General features: G+C 38.1%; 1 protein-coding gene across 3 annotated transcripts in view; it reads left to right on the top strand.

Moving 5' to 3' along the window:
• ANKRD45 (ankyrin repeat domain 45) overlaps positions 1 to 22,404 on the top strand; it is a 40,024-nt gene that overhangs the window by 11,001 nt on the left and 6,619 nt on the right. For all 3 annotated transcript variants that reach the window (XM_089515999.1, XM_089515996.1, XM_089515998.1), the window contains exons 4-5: positions 17,818 to 17,912; positions 21,739 to 21,877. In XM_089515999.1, the coding sequence (XP_089372125.1) occupies positions 17,818 to 17,912; positions 21,739 to 21,877 (234 nt within the window). The remainder of the gene's footprint in view (positions 1 to 17,817; positions 17,913 to 21,738; positions 21,878 to 22,404) is intronic.

Genomic DNA, 22,404 nt, shown 5'->3' on the forward strand with positions numbered 1-22,404 from the left:
GGTACCTTACATGATTTAAATAAAAAATGAAAGTACATAACACAGTCACAATAGGATTCTACCCTTAAAGATGGCTAAAACATAGATTAAAAATAATTTTAATAAGCAGTGTGCAAAGAAGTGACAATAAAAAACAACATTCCAATACACTAGGCAAAGCTAAACTGCTAGATGTTAAAAGCCAAGCAACCCTCCTTGGAGAGGGCATTCCATTAAGTGGAGTATCACAAGTCAAAAGTTATAGACACCTATCTAACTTTTCACAAAAGCCTCTGATCCTGATTTAAGATTCCTACCCCCCCCCCTCCCAGGATTTTATTGAAAGACACACAGTAAATAAAACATCTAAAATGTTACAGCAATACAACTTTTATCTTAGGGATCTGTGCTAGTTCCAGAAGATTCACTTCAAATTATGATCTTAAAGAATGTTTTTCTGAGATGATGTATCAATGCCACTGGTATTTAGCTCTTCTAATATTTGTTAGAAATATTAAAATAAAGAAGAGTCTTTCTATCATATATAGTAGACATGTGATATGGCAATAATAATGATAATAATGACGATGATGATGATGATGATGATCATCATCATCATCATCATCATCATCCTGGATTGAGATACATGTTATATGGAAGACATTCTAAAATTAAAAATTTAAATGAAACCAGAACTTTTGCTTATTTGTTTTATGGTAACAGCAGCAAGACTAGTCTACTAAGCACAGAGACGGAAAGAAATTATGTTCCCAACAAAGGAAGATGGGCTAGTAAAATTCTATGACCTTCTTGGATGGACAAATGGACTAACCCAATTAAAGGGACTTCACGTGGATTTAGAAAATAATTACAACTTTTTGAAATTTTAGATTTATGATAGTTTGTATAAAGTAGGAGTAATCTAAAATAGTAATCAGTATAATTATGTTAAGTTTTTTTATAATAAAATAGAGGGAGTAAGCGTATAAATTATAACTGTGAGCTGTCAAGTTGGAAGCCTCTTGTTTTCCTACTCTATGTTTGTGTGTGTGTGTGTGTGTTTTTAGATAGTTTGTAGTTGAATTGGGGGTAATTAGTTGATAGTTAGAATTGTATGTTATCCTTACATGCTTTACATTTAAAAAATTGCTATGTGTGAATAAAAATATTTTTTTCAAAAAGAAAAGAAGTTAGACTCACATAATACAAATCAGATGGCTAGATTGAAAATGGAATAATGGAATAAAATAATAGCCAAATATGTAAAATGTGCATAGTCTTGTGCCATTTTTTAATCTTTTAAAATAAGTTTTAAATATATATATAAATTGAAAATGTAACATTTTAATATTATAAATCTTTGATTTCTCTCTGTTAAGCTTCCTAGTAGCCTTTATCCCTGAGCAGACAATACATAAGAACAGCACCAAAAAGGGTTCATTATATCTTCTGCTGCCATAGAAGTGTTGTATTAGCTGTCAGTCTGGATCTGGAATCTAGTCAGAAGGACTAATGTACAGCTGCTAAAAATTCATTTTGTTACATATGGATTTATATTAACCATACTTTCATGCAACCGGCCTAAGATATCAGGATCATATGGAAAAATCACAGCATTGTCTACCAAACAATGTAATGTCAATCACGTTGTCTAGGCTTTTAAAAATCGTTTAATAGCCTCTTTTATGCCTATTTCAGCTCAGTCATCCATATGATTCTTCACAGAATTCACCCCAAACATGATGAATGCTCAAATAGAGGCTTTTGTTGTCTACGTTGCTCCCTGTTGTCTTAGAAGCAGAACTGCAAATAACATGAAAAGAGGAGTGGAAAATGAGAGGGTGGAAGCTTTTTTTCTAAGATTCATACATTGAGGTTTCACAACAGGAACTATGGGTGTTGGGACAAACTCGGAACAGCTGTTCGTCTTCATCAATTTCATTTTTGCCTCTTCTTCTTTTGCTTGCTTTATAGTATTTAACTTCTTTCCTGTACCTATGAGCTACATGCTTCATGTACTTCATCATCTTGGAGGTATTGGACACCAACTTGGTAATCATTTTTTCCATGTTCTGGATGTGTTCCATGCTTGCTTCTCTAGTAATTGAAACGGAGGCGCGTCTCTCGATCATTGCCTGAGAGAAATGACAAAACAAAATCACTTTGCATCAAGAATAAGAAAAACACAAGTCCTTTTTGTTTTACTGACCCTCTCCTGGGTCTATTAACAGGTGCTTGCTATGTAAATATTAAGCTGAGGATGCACAGATCAAAGTAACAGTTTCTTAGTGTCAGTATGCTAATAAAATACAGGGATAAGAGATAAGTCCAGTAAAAAGTGTGGCCATCTGTTTTGTAAAGTTCTTATTGCAGCCTTGGGGAACAACATAAATATGTGTTCACTAGAAATACACTGTGTGTATTTTGTGTGAATTATTTTATTTATTTTATTACATTGTTGCACTAAAATATACATGAAACTTCACATTCTCATGAGTGATAATTTCACTGGCTAATTCAGGTTTTACTTTCTGCACCAGGTTTTGTCCTCTCCCAGGACCAAGAAAATTGTATCTTTGTGAATTCTGATTAAGGATCTTTAACCCCACACTGATTAAGAAATCCTTAGCACCACACCAATCTGCAGTTCCCAAGATCCTGTAGCAAGTCTAGTGGAACAAAATCAGTAACTTTATAGTTGTAAATATTACAACATCATTATAGTTATTATGTGCTGCTTAGAAAGTACTTCTGACACAACAAACAAAGGCATGGTATTGTTTTTCACTTTTCCCTAATTTATAGGACTCTGATCCAAGGCAAAAATATATATTTTCAAGACAATCTAATCTGGAGTGGGCAAACCATTATCTTCATTAAATAATTCATACTCTTACCTTAATGCTTCTTATCACTTTGAGTGAAATGTAATGTAGAGACAAACCAACAGCTATAAAGAGTACCACTTTACAACTAGTGTACACCATTTCCAGGGCCTCTTTGGATAATCTCATGCCAACAATACAGTCAATTATATGCCACATTGAGTTATGAAGACAGTAAGGTTGCTGTTTAGTCGACATTTGCTCCAGATCCTGTGTAGCATCCTGTGTAGTATCGCAAGCAGTATTTGCCCAGGATGGTCCTTCACAGTAACAAAATGCATTTTCTAACAACAAGACAGTCCCCAAGAGAAGAATGAGGGTAGGGCACTGAAGTATCATTCTGTTGAGTGTTCTGCCAGAAATAATTTCCATTAGTTGATTCCCTTGTGCAGGAATTGCAGCACATGACCTTTGAGTTCCATATTGTCACACAATATACAGATGACACCAAATTATTTCCATCATGACCAAACTTCTACATTAAGTGCTGGAGGATCTTTCATATAAGCAAGATCACCAGCCCATCAGGTATAGAGAAATTCTATGAGGTCATAAAGAGGCTCCAGATCTTTATAAGACAGATTCTGTGATGTCATTCATCTGTCAAGGGAGTAGCCTCAGGGTAAGTGTGGTGTAGTGATTTGAACATTGGTCTTGAACTTAGGAGACCAAGGTTTGAATCGCCCTCAGTCAAAAAAATCCACTGGGTAACATTGGGCAAGTCTCACTCTCTCAGCCTCGGAGGATGGCAATGGCAAAGGCAAAAACTCTGAAGAAATTTACCAAGAAAACCCAGGTCACCATAAGTCTGAAATGACTTGAAGGCACACATCAAACACAAAATATGGAAAATATCTGAAACTAGGAATACCTAACTTATTTTAAAAACACATTTTATGCTTATCAAATGAGATGGGGGACAACTTTTATTTTCTTTAGTCCCCATTCCATATTGTACTAAGCAAAATTATATGTAATTAAAGTAACCACATATTCCTCCTCAGTTTATCCATGCTTCCATTTCCCCCATTCCATAGCTTCAAAATGTTACTTTTTAAATTAATCATGCTAATTGGGAGATTCTGGGATTTGTTGTCCCCCCAAAAAAAGTAATTTACCAAATTCTGTACCTCCCTCTGCTGTTTCCTTGTGTCTGCTTTAGATTACAAACACCCCGGATTAGAGCCTTGTGTCATCTGTAAAGCAGTTCATAAATAGGTGGCATTATATAAAAATAATTCTTTATTACTGTTATTACATTTACTTGTAAGTGTTGGTAGATGAATCCAATTGTAGGGGGAATGTAGTTGGTTGCATGAATTAAGGGGAGGGGAATTAAGGGGAGGGGAGCTGGTTAAGTAGGTAGAGGGAATGATTAACGCCTCACTAAAAGAAGGCAAAATTGCAGTATGCCCAATGGAGGCAGTTATAAAACCATTGTTGAAAAAGCCCTACCTGGATCCCATGATGTTGAATAATTACTGGCCAGTTTCCAACATTATATTTTGGGGCAAGGTACTAGTCTCACAACTCCAGGGCTTTCTGGATGAGATGGATTAACAAAAAGTCAATACGGGTTTCAAAGAAACAAGTCATGCCAGACAAATCTTATCTCTTTTTTTTGGATAAAATTACCAGCTTGGTAGATGAAGAGAATGCTGTGGATATAGCATATCTTGATTTCAGTAAGGCCTTTGACAAGGTTCCCCATGACATTCTTGGAAACAAGCTTGTAAAATGTGGGCCAGACAAGACAACTGTTACATGAATTTGTAATTGGTTGTCCTGCCGAACCCAAAGGGTGCTCAACAATGGTTCCATTTCATCTTGGAGAGAAGTGACCAGTGGGGTCCCACAGGGCTCTGTCCTGAGCCCAGTGCTATTCAACATCTTTATCAGTGACTTGGATGACAAAATTAGGGGGAAACTTATCAAATTTGCAGATGACACCAAATTAGGAGGAATAGCTAATACCCCAGAGGACAGGATCAAAATTCAAAATGACCTGAATAAACTGGAAAGCTGGGCCAAAGCTAACAAAATGATATTCAACACAGAAAAATGTAAGGTACTGCACTTAGGGCAGAAAAATGAATTATCCAGATGTTTGTGGATTTCAATGGCTTCTCTGCCAGGGCTACCATGTCAGGATGCACAGCCACAGATGCTGGCGAAACGTCAGGAAGAAACTCTTCTAGAACATGGCCACATAGCCCGAAAAACCCACAAAAAACTATCAATAAACTGCTTAAAATAATTGCCTTCTCAGCAGATGCCTGCCTAAATGTTGTACAGTTCAGTGCTAGGGTACAGATCTGTCCCAGTTAGAAGGCACATGTTGATATGTACTCTAAACAAAATTTAACTTCTGTTCCATTCACTGGAAGCAAGCTTTTTGGAGAGTCACTAGACCCAGGATTAGTAGAGACCAAATACAAGCAGAAGGCATTGCCTTCTTCAAACAAAAAGAAATAACAGGAGACGTTATTGCCAAGGGCAGTCTTCCTTTCATGGCTGCAAATTCATCCAAGCTACCGTACCTTTCTTGACAGAGACAGTAGATACATTAGACAGTGGTCTGAGCATAGATACCAACCCCGGCAACAGTCCAGGCTCAAGGCTTTGTCAGGTCCAGTATAACAACAACACAATCAACACATCTCCTGGAAAGTAGGGAAGAAAATAACCCCAGTCCTGGTTATATGGGCCTAATGGTGGGAGGAAAACTACTGTCTTTCACCCACATTTGGGAAGAGATCACAACAGATCAGTGGGTTTTCAGCATGTTAAAGGAAGGTTATTTAATAGACTTTATATAGCATCATCACAATTTTTTCATTACTTCTTAAAGGTCCAGGAAAAAGTGAAAACGTCAGCTGATTCTAGAAGCCACACAACATTTGCTTGACATGGATTCACAAAATTGTGGTCCTTGCAATCTATTTGGCCATTCAGTATCTGATTCTGAGCAATTAAAGCCTTGAAGCCACTGATGAAAACCGGTTGAAAATAAATTCTGTTATATTACAATGTTGAGATTCCACCTCAACTTTAGGAGGAACTTCCTGACAGTAAGAGCTGTTTGACAGTGGAACACACTCCTTCAGGGAGTGGTAGAGTCTCCTTGTATGGAGCGGTCTTTAAACAGAGGCCATCTGTCAGAGATGCTTTGATTCTGAGTTTCTGCATGGCAGGGGATTGGCCTGGATGGCCCTTGTGGTCTGTTCCAACTCTATTATTGTATTCTATATTCTTATTCTCTGCTAACTCCAGAATCCCACAAAAGTGGATATTGGACCAATAACTTTGATTTTCAAAATATTCAATTTTATCTTGTAATGATGCAGTTGTTGCTTGTATTTGTTTAATGTACTCTTGTTTTAAACATTTTTTCAAACTGTCCACAGTTAGACTCTCCAGTCTGGTTCCTGTAAAGTTTGAGCAAAAAGCTGAATTACCTCTGTAACATCATTTTAAAAGTCAATTCTCATTTGTGTTAAAAACTCCTTTGTTAATTAATTGTGTTGGTTAGGCATTGCTCTCACTTTCATATTATTATACCATAACATTACCTCCTTTCCTCCTTTATTGTTAGATCTCATCTCATCTCCATCAGAGACCTCTGACAGGATTAACTCATAGAATCATAGAATCATAGAATCATAGAATCGTAGAGTTGGAAGAGACCACTAGGGCCATCCAGTCCAACCCCCTGCCATGCAGGAAATCCAATTCAAAGCATCCCTGACAGATGGCCATCCAGCCTCTGTTTAAAGACCTCCAAGGAAGGAGACTCTATCACCCTCCGAGGGAGTGCATTCCACTGTCGAACAGCCCTTACTGTCAGGAAGTTCCTCCTAATGTTCAGGTGGAATCTCCTTTCCTGTAGCTTGCATCCATTGTTCCGGGTCCTGTTCTCTGGAGCAGCAGAAAACAAGCTTGCTCCCTCTTCAATATGACATCCTTTCAAATATTTAAACAGGGCTATCATATCACCTCTTAACCTTCTTTTCTCCAGGCTAAACATCCCCAGCTCCCTAAGTCGTTCCTCATAGGGCATGGTTTCCAGACCCTTCACCATTTTTGTCGCCCTCCTTTGGACACGCTCCAGTTTCTCAATGTCCTTTCTGAATTGTGGTGCCCAGAACTGGACACAATATTCTAGGTGGGGCCTGACAAGAGCAGAATACAGTGGCACTATTACTTCTCTTGATCTAGACACTATACTTCTATTGATGCAGCCTAAAATAGCATTGGCCTTTTTAGCTGCCGCTCCACACTGTTGACTCATGTTCAACTTGTGGTCTACTTGGACTCCTAGATCCCTTTCACACGTAGTTTCATTCAGCCTGGTCTTTAGTTAGAACAGGCTGGTCTTTAGTTAGAACAAAGCTTGTAAGACCTCTTTCAAGGAGAGTTTCTGAAGATCGTTCAGTTCATGTGATAGTACTTTGAAATTTGTTAAAATTGAGAAGGAAAGAATGGATTGTGCATTTTATTTCTCAGCTCTACCCACCCCAACAGCATTTTATGGCAGGGAGGCAGGTGAAGACAGATTGTCCTGTTACTCACAGGGTCAGCTGTTTTATGGGAAGAATCCAACTTTGAAATTCTCAGTTGTGGTTCAATTAACATTTTCCTTTAATTTTCTATACCATTCTCATAGGTAATTTGTAAACTGCCTTAGAAGGAACTGTATCCTGAAAGGTGGAGTGCAGTTAATTGTAATAAGTAATACATTTTGTATGTACCTTGATCAGCAGAGGTCATTAGAAACAAAGCACTAGTGGAAATTACAGCTATAACATTTAAGAGAGATTATGAAGGGTCTTTAACTGCCCCCCCCTGTTAATGTCAGCTTCATCTCAAACATCATCAACAGCTGCTTCATCTTCAGATTAAGAGTGATCTGTAAATGCTTACTGTTTTATGAGAGCCAAATAACTTGTCCTGCTTCAGGTTTGTCAGGTCCTAGAATTAGTGTTGTAAAATTCTTGTTTGAAAAATATTCTTTTTTGAGATTTTCTTCTTTAATACTTGTAAAATATATTTTAAAGATTTCTGCTGTTTCAATACAACATTAAAAATTCTTTAAAACTCCAGTTAAAATAAAAATGAGGGAAAGATGAGGGGGATACAAAGAGTGCTTGTTTAAGTTTCTTTAACTGAACAGAACAGCAGATTTCCTAAGTCAACTCTGTCCAGGCTCAAGGAAGACTCCAAAGCAGGAAGTAGAGAGCTGCCTCTGGTTTTAACAAAGCGATTTCCCATTTCCTTCTCCCTGCCTTTGTCTTTAGAGGAAGAAGGGAGGGAGAGAAGGAGTGTTGGTAGGAGGGAAATTGCAGAAGCAAAGGTGGCAAGAAGGGAAGAGTGTTTTAGTGGTGACGATGGAACACAGGAGAAGATGGGGGGAAATACTTGTGGCAGGGAGGGGGATTAAGAATGGAGAGTAAGGATGAATTTTAGGGTGGCAGTGAAAGTTCCATAACATTCTGGAATGTACTATAAAGTTCTCAAAACATCTAGAATGATGAAGAAAACTCTAATGCTGAAGAATGGTCTACTGTAAAAGTTGAATATGCTGAATTATTTAGACCTGTAATGGAAAATTATAACATTCTAAAAATTCCATAGACAATCTTTTGAAGAATACGCTGATACTATTCTCATTACTGGAGAATATTCTCTTGAGAATATTGTCACCTCACATCACTACTAGGGATCAGAGAAGCCTTACATAGAAAGGTTAAAGCCAAAGCCAATGTGGAAATAATCAAGGAGCAGGTATAGTCTAAGGATGCAGATGAATTTGGTAGCTTAGATGTCAGCAACAGGGTAGTAGTTCAGCAGTCAACTGCATTATACACAGTTTAGAAATTGAAAGCATATGTAGCCTGATTTTCCAGAGATCCACTTGGACATAGGATATTATCACATGGGGAAAAAAGGATGGGAGCGAAGTGGATTGTTCCTATCCTTATCGTATGAAGATTATCAAACGATGTCACAATTATTCTGTCATTATCCAATCCTTATGCCATCCTTATCACGGAATTGCAAAAAGATTATCAGATGATGTTGCACTTATCCCATCATTATCCTGTCAATGAATTGGAAGTGACCTGTCATTTTTCAATAATGGAAGTTTCTGGTAATAGAAAACTGTTAGGACAATTTTACTTAATTGACAGGATAATGATGAGATAAGCACAACGTTGTGATAATCTTTCCCTCAATCGCACAATAAGGACAGCATAAGGATGGGAGAATTCCTCTTCACTCCTGTCCTTATTCTCCTTGTGATAATATCTATAGTTTCAAAAAGTCACATCTTCAAGTTTCCTTCTCCTGAGGAGCCTAGTTTCTCTTGGCCTTAAGGTGTTCACTTCATCAACGGGAAGCTGCCTGTTCTTCCACCTTCTATATGGCAAGGTAAGTCTGTCAGCATCAGAGTCTTTGGAAGCCTCAAAATTTTTTTGGCTGAATCTAGGCTTCTTAGTTTCATGGGGGGTGCTCAAAAAAGAAGGTAGACTCATGAGGTTTCTGGGTTGAAATGGTGTTACGTGGTTCCACTAAGGAAATTGACACTAGACATGGTGCTGCCAGTTTGGGACATTTTAAACTGGCACAAATTGCTTCTTGGGTATGAGAAGCTCAGAGGAGTACCCCCCTGAGTCTAGATCTTGTTTTTAGCGATCAAAGCAACACTCATTGTTTTTGTGCTGCTGCGAGTGAAGCAGAGGAGACTGGGAAACAATTGCTTACCACTGTGTCACAGTCACCAACAAGCGATTTAAATACTTAATTTTTACCATCAACTTTATGAGCTTCTGAATAAGCTTGCCTGTGAATCGGGACAACTTATGCTTTATGAATCGGGACAACTTAACTCTGATGTTAAAACTTCTACATAAGTTATTTCTGGAAATGGAAATAGAGAATGAACAAGTGAAAGATTGTATGGTTAAATATGCACAAAACCAAGGTCATAACATATTGATTAATCAGGGGGAGGATATATGGGGAAAGCGTTAAAGTTCATAACATCATTTTATATTTTAAAAAAGCAGCTGAAGAATGAATGCTAGGTGAGTATACCATTGCAGCCTAAAGGGTACAGTCAGTAGTTATAAAGATCAGAATAGCGTTTTTATCTATTACAGTGTTAGTTCACAAAATTGCAAAAACTGGCCTTGGTACCTTACATGATTTAAATAAAAAATGAAAGTACATAACACAGTCACAATAGGATTCTACCCTTAAAGATGGCTAAAACATAGATTAAAAATAATTTTAATAAGCAGTGTGCAAAGAAGTGACAATAAAAAACAACATTCCAATACACTAGGCAAAGCTAAACTGCTAGATGTTAAAAGCCAAGCAACCCTCCTTGGAGAGGGCATTCCATTAAGTGGAGTATCACAAGTCAAAAGTTATAGACACCTATCTAACTTTTCACAAAAGCCTCTGATCCTGATTTAAGATTCCTACCCCCCCCCCCAAGATTTTATTGAAAGACACACAGTAAATAAAACATCTAAAATGTTACAGCAATACAACTTTTATCTTAGGGATCTGTGCTAGTTCCAGAAGATTCACTTCAAATTATGATCTTAAAGAATGTTTTTCTGAGATGATGTATCAATGCCACTGGTATTTAGCTCTTCTAATATTTGTTAGAAATATTAAAATAAAGAAGAGTCTTTCTATCATATATAGTAGACATGTGATATGGCAATAATAATGATAATAATGACGATATGATGATGATGATGATCATCATCATCATCATCATCCTGGATTTAGATACATGTTATATGGAAGACATTCTAAAATTAAAAATTTAAATGAAACCAGAACTTTTGCTTATTTGTTTTATGGTAACAGCAGCAAGACTAGTCTACTAAGCACAGAGACGGAAAGAAATTATGTTCCCAACAAAGGAAGATGGGCTAGTAAAATTCTATGACCTTCTTGGATGGACAAATGGACTAACCCAATTAAAGGGACTTCACGTGGATTTAGAAAATAATTACAACTTTTTGAAATTTTAGATTTATGGTTTGAAATATGATAGTTTGTATAAAGTAGGAGTAATCTAAAATAGTAATCAGTATAATTATGTTAAGTTTTTTTTATAATAAAATAGAGGGAGTAAGCGTATAAATTATAACTGTGAGCTGTCAAGTTGGAAGCCTCTTGTTTTCCTACTCTATGTTTGTGTGTGTGTGTGTGTGTTTTTAGATAGTTTGTAGTTGAATTGGGGGTAATTAGTTGATAGTTAGAATTGTATGTTATCCTTACATGCTTTACATTTAAAAAATTGCTATGTGTGAATAAAAATATTTTTTTCAAAAAGAAAAGAAGTTAGACTCACATAATACAAATCAGATGGCTAGATTGAAAATGGAATAATGGAATAAAATAATAGCCAAATATGTAAAATGTGCATAGTCTTGTGCCATTTTTTAATCTTTTAAAATAAGTTTTAAATGTATATATAAATTGAAAATGTAACATTTTAATATTATAAATCTTTGATTTCTCTCTGTTAAGCTTCCTAGTAGCCTTTATCCCTGAGCAGACAATACATAAGAACAGCACCAAAAAGGGTTCATTATATCTTCTGCTGCCATAGAAGTGTTGTATTAGCTGTCAGTCTGGATCTGGAATCTAGTCAGAAGGACTAATGTACAGCTGCTAAAAATTCATTTTGTTACATATGGATTTATATTAACCATACTTTCATGCAACCGGCCTAAGATATCAGGATCATATGGAAAAATCACAGCATTGTCTACCAAACAATGTAATGTCAATCACGTTGTCTAGGCTTTTAAAAATCGTTTAATAGCCTCTTTTATGCCTATTTCAGCTCAGTCATCCATATGATTCTTCACAGAATTCACCCCAAACATGATGAATGCTCAAATAGAGGCTTTTGTTGTCTACGTTGCTCCCTGTTGTCTTAGAAGCAGAACTGCAAATAACATGAAAAGAGGAGTGGAAAATGAGAGGGTGGAAGCTTTTTTTCTAAGATTCATACATTGAGGTTTCACAACAGGAACTATGGGTGTTGGGACAAACTCGGAACAGCTGTTCGTCTTCATCAATTTCATTTTTGCCTCTTCTTCTTTTGCTTGCTTTATAGTATTTAACTTCTTTCCTGTGCCTATGAGCTACATGCTTCATGTACTTCATCATCTTGGAGGTATTGGACACCAACTTGGTAATCATTTTTTCCATGTTCTGGGTGTGTTCCTTGCTTGCTTCTCTAGTAATTGAAACGGAGGCGCGTCTCTCGGTCATTGCCTGACTGGGCTGAGAGAAATGACAAAACAAAATCACTTTGCATCAAGAATAAGAAAAACACAAGTCCTTTTTGTTTTACTGACCCTCTCCTGGGTCTATTAACAGGTGCTTGCTATGTAAATATTAAGCTGAGGATGCACAGATCAAAGTAACAGTTTCTTAGTGTCAGTATGCTAATAAAATACAGGGATAAGGGATAAGTCCAGTAAAAAGTGTGGCCATCTGTTTTGTAAAGTTCTTATTGCAGCCTTGGGGAACAACATAAATATGTGTTCACTAGAAATACACTGTGTGTATTTTGTGTGAATTATTTTATTTATTTTATTACATTGTTGCACTAAAATATACATGAAACTTCACATTCTCATGAGTGATAATTTCACTGGCTAATTCAGGTTTTACTTTCTGCACCAGGTTTTGTCCTCTCCCAGGACCAAGAAAATTGTATCTTTGTGAATTCTGATTAAGGATCTTTAACCCCACACTGATTAAGAAATCCTTAGCACCACACCAATCTGCAGTTCCCAAGATCCTGTAGCAAGTCTAGTGGAACAAAATCAGTAACTTTATAGTTGTAAATATTACAACATCATTATAGTTATTATGTGCTGCTTAGAAAGTACTTCTGACACAACAAACAAAGGCATGGTATTGTTTTTCACTTTTCCCTAATTTATAGGACTCTGATCCAAGGCAAAAATATACATTTTCAAGACAATCTAATCTGGAGTGGGCAAACCATTATCTTCATTAAATAATTCATACTCTTACCTTAATGTTTCTTATCACTTTGAGTGAAATGTAATGGAGAGACAAACCAACAGCTATAAAGAGTACCACTTTACAACTAGTGTACAACATTTCCAGGGCCTCTTTGGATAATCTCATGCCAACAGTATAGTGACATATAGGACACATTGAGTTATGAAGACAGTAAGGTTGCTGTTCAGTCGACATTTGCTCCAGATCCTGTGTAGCATCCTGTGTAGTATCCCAAGCAGTATTTGCCCAGGATGGTCCTTCACAGTAACAAAATGCATTTTCTAACAACAAGACAGTCCCCAAGAAAAGAATGAGGGTAGGGCACTGAAGTACCATTCTGTTGAGTGTTCTGCCAGAAATAATTTCCATTAGTTGATTCCCTTGTGCAGGAATTGCAGCACATGACCTTTGAGTTCCATATTGTCACACAATATACAGATGACACCAAATTATTTCCATCATGACCAAACGTCTACATTAAGTGCTGGAGGATCTTTCATATAAGCAAGATCACCAGCCCATCAGGTATAGAGAAATTCTATGAGGTCATAAAGAGGCTCCAGATCTTTATAAGACAGATTCTGTGATGTCATTCATCTGTCAAGGGAGTAGCCTCAGGGTAAGTGTGGTGTAGTGATTTGAACATTGGTCTTGAACTTAGGAGACCAAGGTTTGAATCGCCCTCAGTCAAAAAAATCCACTGGGTAACATTGGGCAAGTCTCACTCTCTCAGCCTCGGAGGATGGCAATGGCAAAGGCAAAAACTATGAAGAAATTTACCAAGAAAACCCAGGTCACCATAAGTCTGAAATGACTTGAAGGCACACATCAAACACAAAATATGGAAAATATCTGAAACTAGGAATACCTAACTTATTTTAAAAACACATTTTATGCTTATCAAATGAGATGGGGGACAACTTTTATTTTCTTTAGTCCCCATTCCATATTGTACTAAGCAAAATTATATGTAATTAAAGTAACCACATATTCCTCCTCAGTTTATCCATGCTTCCATTTCCCCCATTCCATAGCTTCAAAATGTTACTTTTTAAATTAATCATGCTAATTGGGAGATTCTGGGATTTGTTGTCCCCCCAAAAAAAGTAATTTACCAAATTCTGTACCTCCCTCTGCTGTTTCCTTGTGTTTGCTTTAGATTACAAACACCCCGGATTAGAGCCTTGTGTCATCTGTAAAGCAGTTCATAAATAGGTGGCATTATATAAAAATAATTCTTTATTACTGTTATTACATTTACTTGTAAGTGTTGGTAGATGAATCCAATTGTAGGGGGAATGTAGTTGGTTGCATGAATTAAGGGGAGGGGAATTAAGGGGAGGGGAGCTGGTTAAGTAGGTAGAGGGAATGATTAACGCCTCACTAAAAGAAGGCAAAATTGCAGTATGCCCAATGGAGGCAGTTATAAAACCATTGTTGAAAAAGCCCTACCTGGATCCCATGATGTTGAATAATTACTGGCCAGTTTCCAACATTATATTTTGGGGCAAGGTACTAGTCTCACAACTCCAGGGCTTTCTGGATGAGATGGATTAACAAAAAGTCAATACAGGTTTCAAAGAAACAAGTCATGCCAGACAAATCTTATCTCTTTTTTTTGGATAAAATTACCAGCTTGGTAGATGAAGAGAATGCTGTGGATATAGCATATCTTGATATCAGTAAGGCCTTTGACAAGGTTCCCCATGACATTCTTGGAAACAAGCTTGTAAAATGTGGGCCAGACAAGACAACTGTTACATGAATTTGTAATTGGTTGATCGGCCGAACCCAAAGGGTGCTCAACAATGGTTCCATTTCATCTTGGAGAGAAGTGACCAGTGGGGTCCCACAGGGCTCTGTCCTGAGCCCAGTGCTATTCAACATCTTTATCAGTGACTTGGATGACAAAATTAGGGGCAAACTTATCAAATTTGCAGATGACACCAAATTAGGAGGAATAGCTAATACCCCAGAGGACAGGATCAAAATTCAAAATGACCTGAATAAACTGGAAAGCTGGGCCAAAGCTAACAAAATGATATTCAACACAGAAAAATGTAAGGTACTGCACTTAGGGCAGAAAAATGAAATGCATAGATATAGGATGGAGGACACCTGGCTTAAGGAGACTACATGTGAAAAGGATCTAGGAGTCCAAGTAGACCGCAGATTGAACATGAGTCAACAGTACGATAAGGCAGCTAAAAAGGCCAATGCAATTTTGGGCTGCATCAATAGAAGTATAGTGTCTAGATCAAAGGAAGTAATAGTGCCACTCTCTTCTGCTTTGGTCAGGCCCCACCTGGAATACTGTGTCCAGTTCTAGGCCCCACAATTCAAAAAGGATGTTGAGAAACTGGAGCATGTCGAAAGGAAGGCAACTAAAATGGTAAAGGGTCTAGAAACCATGCCCTATGAGGAACGTTTTAGGGAGCTGGGGATGTTTAGCCTGGAGAAGAGAATGTTAAGAGGTGATATGATAGCCCTGTTTAAATATTTGAAGGGATGTCATATTGAGGAGGGAGCAAGCTTGTTTTCTGCTGCTCCAGAGAACAGGACCCAGAACAATGGATGCAAGCTGCAGGAAAAGAGATTCCACCTCAACATTAGGAAGAACTTCCTGACAGTAAGGGCTGATCGACAGTGGAACACACTCCCTCGGAGTTTAGTGGAGTCTCCTTCCTTAGAAGTCTTTAAACAGAGGCTGGATGGTCATCTGTCAGAGATGCTTTGATTGAGAGTTCCTGCATGGCAGAATGGGGTTGGACTGGATGGCCCTTGTGGTCTCTTACAACTCTACAATTCTAAGGCCTTCCCAATTTAGCTAACAAATTATAGCTTCCTCCCTTTGCGTATATTTACGAATATGATCTCAACGTTCTGATGTATGTCGCTCTGCCCACCAAATTGTTTTTAATTGTTTTTAATTTTAACTTAATGCTGTATTGCATTTTATTGTTTTTAAACTCTGATTGTTTAATTCTAGTTTTAATATTGGGGAGGGGGTTGGGAGGGGATCATTTAGTATTTTATTGTAATGCATTTTTACTGTTGTAACCCGTCCGGATTCCTAGTGAAAAGTAGGGGCCCCCAAACCAGGTACTGGGCTGCAACCTCCAGTCCTAGAGGGGCTCACACTCTCCTCGAAGGACTGTGTTCACAGTCTGGGGGTGCTTCTTGACCCGTCAAGATGAGGAATCATATGAGGAATCAGATGAATGCAACGGTCAAGAGTGCCTGTTATCAGCTCCAGCTGATACGCCAGCTGCGCCCTTTCCTGGAACAGGGTGACCTTGAAACTGTAGTACATGCGCTGGTAACCTCAAGACTTGATTTTTGCAATGCGCTCTACATGGGGCTACCCTTGTGCCTAGTCTGGAAACACCAGTTGGTACAGAATATGGCAGCCAGGTTGGTCACAGGAACAGCAAGGAGTGACCATATAACACCAATATTAAAGTCACTCCACTGGCTACCTATTAGTTTCCGGGCACAGTACAAGGTGTTGGTTATCACCTTTAAAGCCCTACATGGCTCGGACCCAACCTATCTAAGGGATCTCTTGCTTCCATATAATCTGCCTCATACACTCAGGTCCTCAGGGAGGAATTTATTACAGACCTTAAAGACCAGGCTGACGGCGACCTCCCAGAGGACATTCTCTGCAGTCGCTCTGAACTTATGGAATGGCCTGCTGGACGAGATCCGTCAAATTACCAATCTAGAGAGCTTTAAAAAAGCCATTAAGACAGATCTCTTCTGGCAAGCCTTCCCGGAATAAAATGCTCGGCCACAAATAAGACTTCCCATCCAGTGAACTCTGCCCATTATGATTTTTATTTAGCTTAGTCGGTTTTAATATGTAGTTTTTAATCTTACATTGTTTAATCTTGTTTTATGGGGGCATTATGTATATATGGATGTATTTTAACCTGTTGTACGCTGCTTTGATTGCCTGGCAGAAAGCGGGAAAGAAATAAAAAATTTATTTATTATTTATTAGATCAGGGAGGTGCTCCTGGTAAGTCAGAAGGCAGATCAGGGGATACGAATACAGCTTGTGTTGGATGGAGTTACACTGCCCTTGAAGACACAAGTTTGTAGTTTGGGATATTCCTGGATTCATCCCTGAGCCTGAAAGCTTTCATGCTCCTTTGTGGAGGACCTTCTCTCTGTCCCAGCATCCTTGCTTTTACAGCCAGTGGGAACTGGACAGGGCCTTCTTGGTAGATGAATTTTCCAGTCTCTTGACAATTTTATGTTAAAATACACACACATACACAACCCCGAACAAACAAAGTAGTCAGAAAGAAATATTTTATTTATTCCTGGATCATGGACACCCTGAACCACATCCTTAGATCCAGTAGGGTCCATGGACCTCTGTTTAATATCTCCTGGTTTAGTAATTACAGAAGGGATTCGGTTATTCAAAATTAACCAAAATAGTAAGAGGCAATTAAACATGATGGGGAAAGAATGGCAAATGCTGCATGTTAACACTAAAGATGCACCAGCATATAGTTTTGAAAGTATGGATGTGTTTGTTTTTGTAATTCATATACACTGAAGCCCTTCATTTTAATCAAAACTACAATATACAGGGAAGGGATGTTTCTTTCACATGTTCTAATCCTCACCTACAGTCCCTATGACCTCCTGCTCCCAATACAGCAATTTCTCTTATTTTAAAAAGTTCCCATGTCAAGGCATATTTAGATGGGTTTTCGCCAAAGAACAAAATGAAACGGATGAGAAACCTGTACAATACACAAGTGAGGAATAAAGGGTAGCCAATTCAATTTTGAATCTAGTTGTCTTGACATATAAAGATGTTTTGAATTTGCCTTGCTCTTTCAAATTTTTTCTTTTTTAGAAGCCAAACAGAATTTACGGAACTTGATCTCCCAAATCCAAGCAACAGTCACAGATCCTGAGAAAGTTCAGGGAAGACTTAATAAAGAAGATAAGGTATAGTACAAAATTCTTATATATCTTCTCAGTGTTGATGTATTTTTGGGTAGTATCATGTAAAAAAACCTGATATTCAGTTGTATGCTTGGCATGAAAATAGAAAAGTGATGTATTATGCCAAAGAATTTTTCTCTAGGTCATTAGAAGCTTCTGTTTCCAGTAACAGGCCCTGTTTCAAATATTTAACCAGTTTTTCCCCCCCAGCTAGGAGTTAAGTTGGGAAGAATTATGTGAGAAGGAAGAAAGGCTATCTCTGCCTGACACTTCTCATATTCTTCTTCCCATTTTCCTCTTCACTTGTAGTTTCACCTGTTGAATTAACAAATCACATCTAATAATATGAACTAACTGACACAATTGGGATGCATTGTGATATATCCTAATGTGGATTATTGCCTATACTCCAAGGGTCCCTGTGTTATATTGAACTTCTTTAGAGAAATGGCTCTTTTCCCCACTTATAGTGTAACAATCAACTTCTGTAATTCTGAGAATCTGCCAGGGTTTAAAGGTATAGGAATGTTTTGGAATCAAAATAGTAACTTTGGGAGCACTTACATGTTCATTGCTGCAATTCCTCCTAGTCATTATAGCTTTTGAGTTGATTATTTTCATAGTTTTTACTTTGGTTGCCAGAAAATGGGTAAGTAATTGATTCTAATAAACTATTATTGACTATCTTTAGTCAAGAAAATCCCCATATCTTTAAAAATCAGAGCAACAAATTTCTATTCTAGTTTGCTGTTGAATCAGTCTTTGTTCTGATTTAGACATATTTACACAAAATAACATTTTTGAATTTTACAGAAAGCCTGCATACCTCTGGAACTGAACTAAAATTGATTGCAGTTTAGGGATAGAATTTTCAAAAATAAAAGGATATCATCTGCAAATAAATTAATAACATGCATAATTTTCTGAACAGTGAGTCCTTTAATTAATTTACTGGACCTAATCAAATGTGCCAATAGCTATTGAAAATTGTATGAGGGATAATGGATAGCCTTGTTTAGTTCCACTTTTCAGTATACTTAATTCTGAATCTAAGTTATTTGTATAAGCTTAAGCTTGGGACTGAGAAAAGAGGCAATCAATTCATGAAATGAATTTGTTTTTAAACTTTTGCCTTTTAAGCAGTGTGAAAAGTACGGCCATTCGACCATGTCGAAGGCTTGAAAAGCATTTAATGAAAGGAACATTGTAGCAGTATCTGTCTCCCCCCCCCCCCCCTCATATTTGATAATGTTAAGAGTTCTGTGTATTGCATGTGCAATATTTCTCTTAGGAATAAATCCTTTTTGGTCTGGATGTATATATTCAGCAATAAAATTATTAAAACAGAGTAGGATTGAAATAAGTCTTTTATCATATTGAAAGCTAACTGGTCTATAGGCTGTAACTGATATTACTCATTCTAATAGGGGAATTTTAAAAGGCTGGATGTTTGTCTGATCATTCTTTTTTCTGACAGTTTCCATTGTTTCTTTTTCTTTTATTTATTTCAATTACACAAAGAATATTAAATCAACAGTAACAGCAAAATGTTTAAACAGGCTTAAAGTATGAGTTAACAGGAAAACACATATAAGGGACACTTAACAGACAATTCCATTAAGGTAGTTATCCAGATAGCATTGTACAATTAGGATGAACACAAAAGTTCACTGAGGCTTTAGAGCCCAGTTCCTGCACAGGAGGAGAGAGAGCGCTGTGGCTGAGAAGCCATTTTGATTAGGTGAGTTTTTTCCCCAAACTTGGAATGTTTTTGTTCCTGAATGGCGGGGCTTTTGGGAGTCATTGGGGTGGAGCTAGCAGCCTAGCTGTTTGTAATTGCTTTCAGAGGCACGTGCCTTATGGTGCACGGATTTTCACAGTCAGGGAAGACTAGAGCACAGAGCAGAAGGCGAGCTGTGTTTGAGGGTTGTCCATTACTTTTTAACTGTTTTTCCTTAAGGGGCTAAGTGGGGAGCTTTTGCTCAGAGCAAGTGAGTCAGAGACTTGTTTGGGGAAGGAACTAGCAATCGATAGCAGAGGGCAATACTGGATTGATTCCAGATTAGTTGCTCCTTTCCGGAGACACTGTGAGGTAGAGTAGAGAATGTCTCAGCGGCAGCCTTGGGATAATTTGGTGGCCAGCTTATGTTGGGGAGCCAGGTAAGTTATGGACAGATTGCCTTTCTGACCTCTAACAAGACCAAATTGTGGGTGGCTGAGCAAGCATATTTATAGAGCAAAACATATGCTAGGGCACATTTTGGGATGTGAATGAATTTCCAGGAGGGAAGAATGAGCAAGGAAGCTGAGAATGCCTTGGCCTTCCATGCAGTTGTCCTTCGGAGAAAGGAGTATTGCTCCCAGAGGGAAGTGTACTTTAATTTCTGTTCACTTGAAAACACAAGATCTATCGCCCACTATCACTCCTATCTGTGCACTGATTATGCAAATTCTGATTGTGATCAATCTATCCTGGCTACATGCTCTTGAGCTCCCCCATACTGAGCTTCCAGGATCTCCTTATATAGAATCATAGAGTTGGAAGAGACCACAATGGCCATCTAGTCCAACCCCCTGCCATGCAGGAATACAAAGTCAAAGCAACCCCGACAAATGGCCATCCAGCCTTTGTTTAAAGACTTCCAAAGGAGGAGACTCCACCACTGTCTCAGGGAGTGTGTTCCACTGTTGAACAGCTCTTACTGCTGTCAGGAAGGTCCTCCTAATGTTGAGGTGGAATTTCTTTTTTTGTAATCTGAATCCATTGTTCCAAGTCCTGTTCTCTGGAGCAGCAGAAATCAAGCTTGCTCTATCCTCAATATGACATCCCTTCAAGAGAGAGAGAGAGAGGACCGGGCAGCTCCTCTGCAAACTCCAGAGGATTAGGTGTTCGTATGCATTGTGAATATTTATTCTTGGTCATCCACACCCATCCAAAATGTGGCTGCAACTAGGCTGGGAAAAGGACATTCTTCATGTTCTTTTCAGGACTTTGTTTTCACTATCTGATCTTATTTTTTTCTTGAGGAAATGTTATGAAATGAAACTTACAGGGGAGGAATCAATGGCCGAAAACATTCGACTCTTGTCTTGGAAGCTGGGATGTGATGATATAACTCAATACACTGGGGAATGTTCCTTTGCAAACCCATTCCTGGTAAAAACGAAAATCTCATTTTCAATATACATTTCATGGGTGGATAGGTCCAGCATCAGTTAACTACATTGCTGATATGAGAAGAAAGCCTGCATTTCTGTCTTTTCCTCTGAATAGGGCAGTAGCGTCTTCTCAAGATCAGCATGTGTGTGTTAGAATCTGGCCAAACCCAGCTGAAACTCACTTTGAGAATTCTTATAGTATTATTGTTGATTGCTTAGATCAGTGATGATGAACCTTTTACAGAGTGAGTGCCCAAACTGCAACCCAGACCCCACTTATTTATTGTAAAGTGCCACGTCCCTCTGGCTTTCTAGTAAGAAACTCCGGCAAAGTCTGTGCTAGGGTGACAGCATGTGTGCCCACAGAGAGGGCTCTGGGTGCCACCTCTGGCACGTGTGCCATAGGTTCGCCATCACTGGCTTATATGCTTTTATGTTTTGAGCTCATCTGAGAATTCCAGTGCTCATAAAGGGAGACTACAAATAATAATAATAAACATAGTAGTAATAAAAATCTGGAATGTGTAGATTGTTTCTGTTGTCAGGTTACACAGAAGTTAGTATAGCTTTCTTTCCCTACATTTTGGTGTAATAAGCATTGGATTATATTTAGTGAATGAACAAATACCTTGCTTTTTCTGATGCATTCCTTTTCTTATTCTTTACATAGAATACATCTCTCAAGGCCTGCCAGGCCAAGTCTGATTGGCTTGAAAATGCTAAGGAACCTACCATTCAAGATTTCTTGGATCAGAAGCAGCAACTAGAGGACATAATGCTTCCTATCTTCACAAAATTGGCGACACCCCGTAAGTACCAGATGTTTCTGGATGGGTAGAAACCACTGATTTAAATGTTTTTCAATTATTTGAGTTTAAAGGAAAAGTTTTCACCTCGAAATGAGGAGGAACTTCCTGACAGTAAGGGCTGTTCGACCCTGGAACACACTCCCTTGGAGAGTGGTGGAATCTCCCTCCTTGGAAGTCTGTAAACAGAGGCTGGATGGCCATCTGACAGGTATGCTTTGATTGAGAGTTCCTGCATGGCAGGGGGTTGGACTGGATGGCCCTTGTGGTCTCTTCCAACTCTACGATTCTATGAGTATTGAAGAGTAGGTTCAAGCATGCCTCTTCCAATGTTACTGCCATGATCAAAACAGAAGCCCCTGCACCTGCTTTAAATTTCTTATGTCAAGAGATCTGGTAATGGATCCACCACCGCATCTGTTTTGGCCCTAAACTGAAATCAAGCATTTCAGTGCCTATCTACCATATCCAGTTTAACCAATGTTGAAGTATGAGAGTGGTAGTTCATCAAATCTGGAGAATTAAAGGTT

Source organism: Sceloporus occidentalis, unplaced genomic scaffold (assembly GCF_023333645.1).
Source record: "Sceloporus occidentalis isolate IW3139 unplaced genomic scaffold, rSceOcc1.0.p SCAF_3, whole genome shotgun sequence".
Lineage (NCBI taxonomy): Eukaryota > Metazoa > Chordata > Lepidosauria > Squamata > Phrynosomatidae > Sceloporus > Sceloporus occidentalis.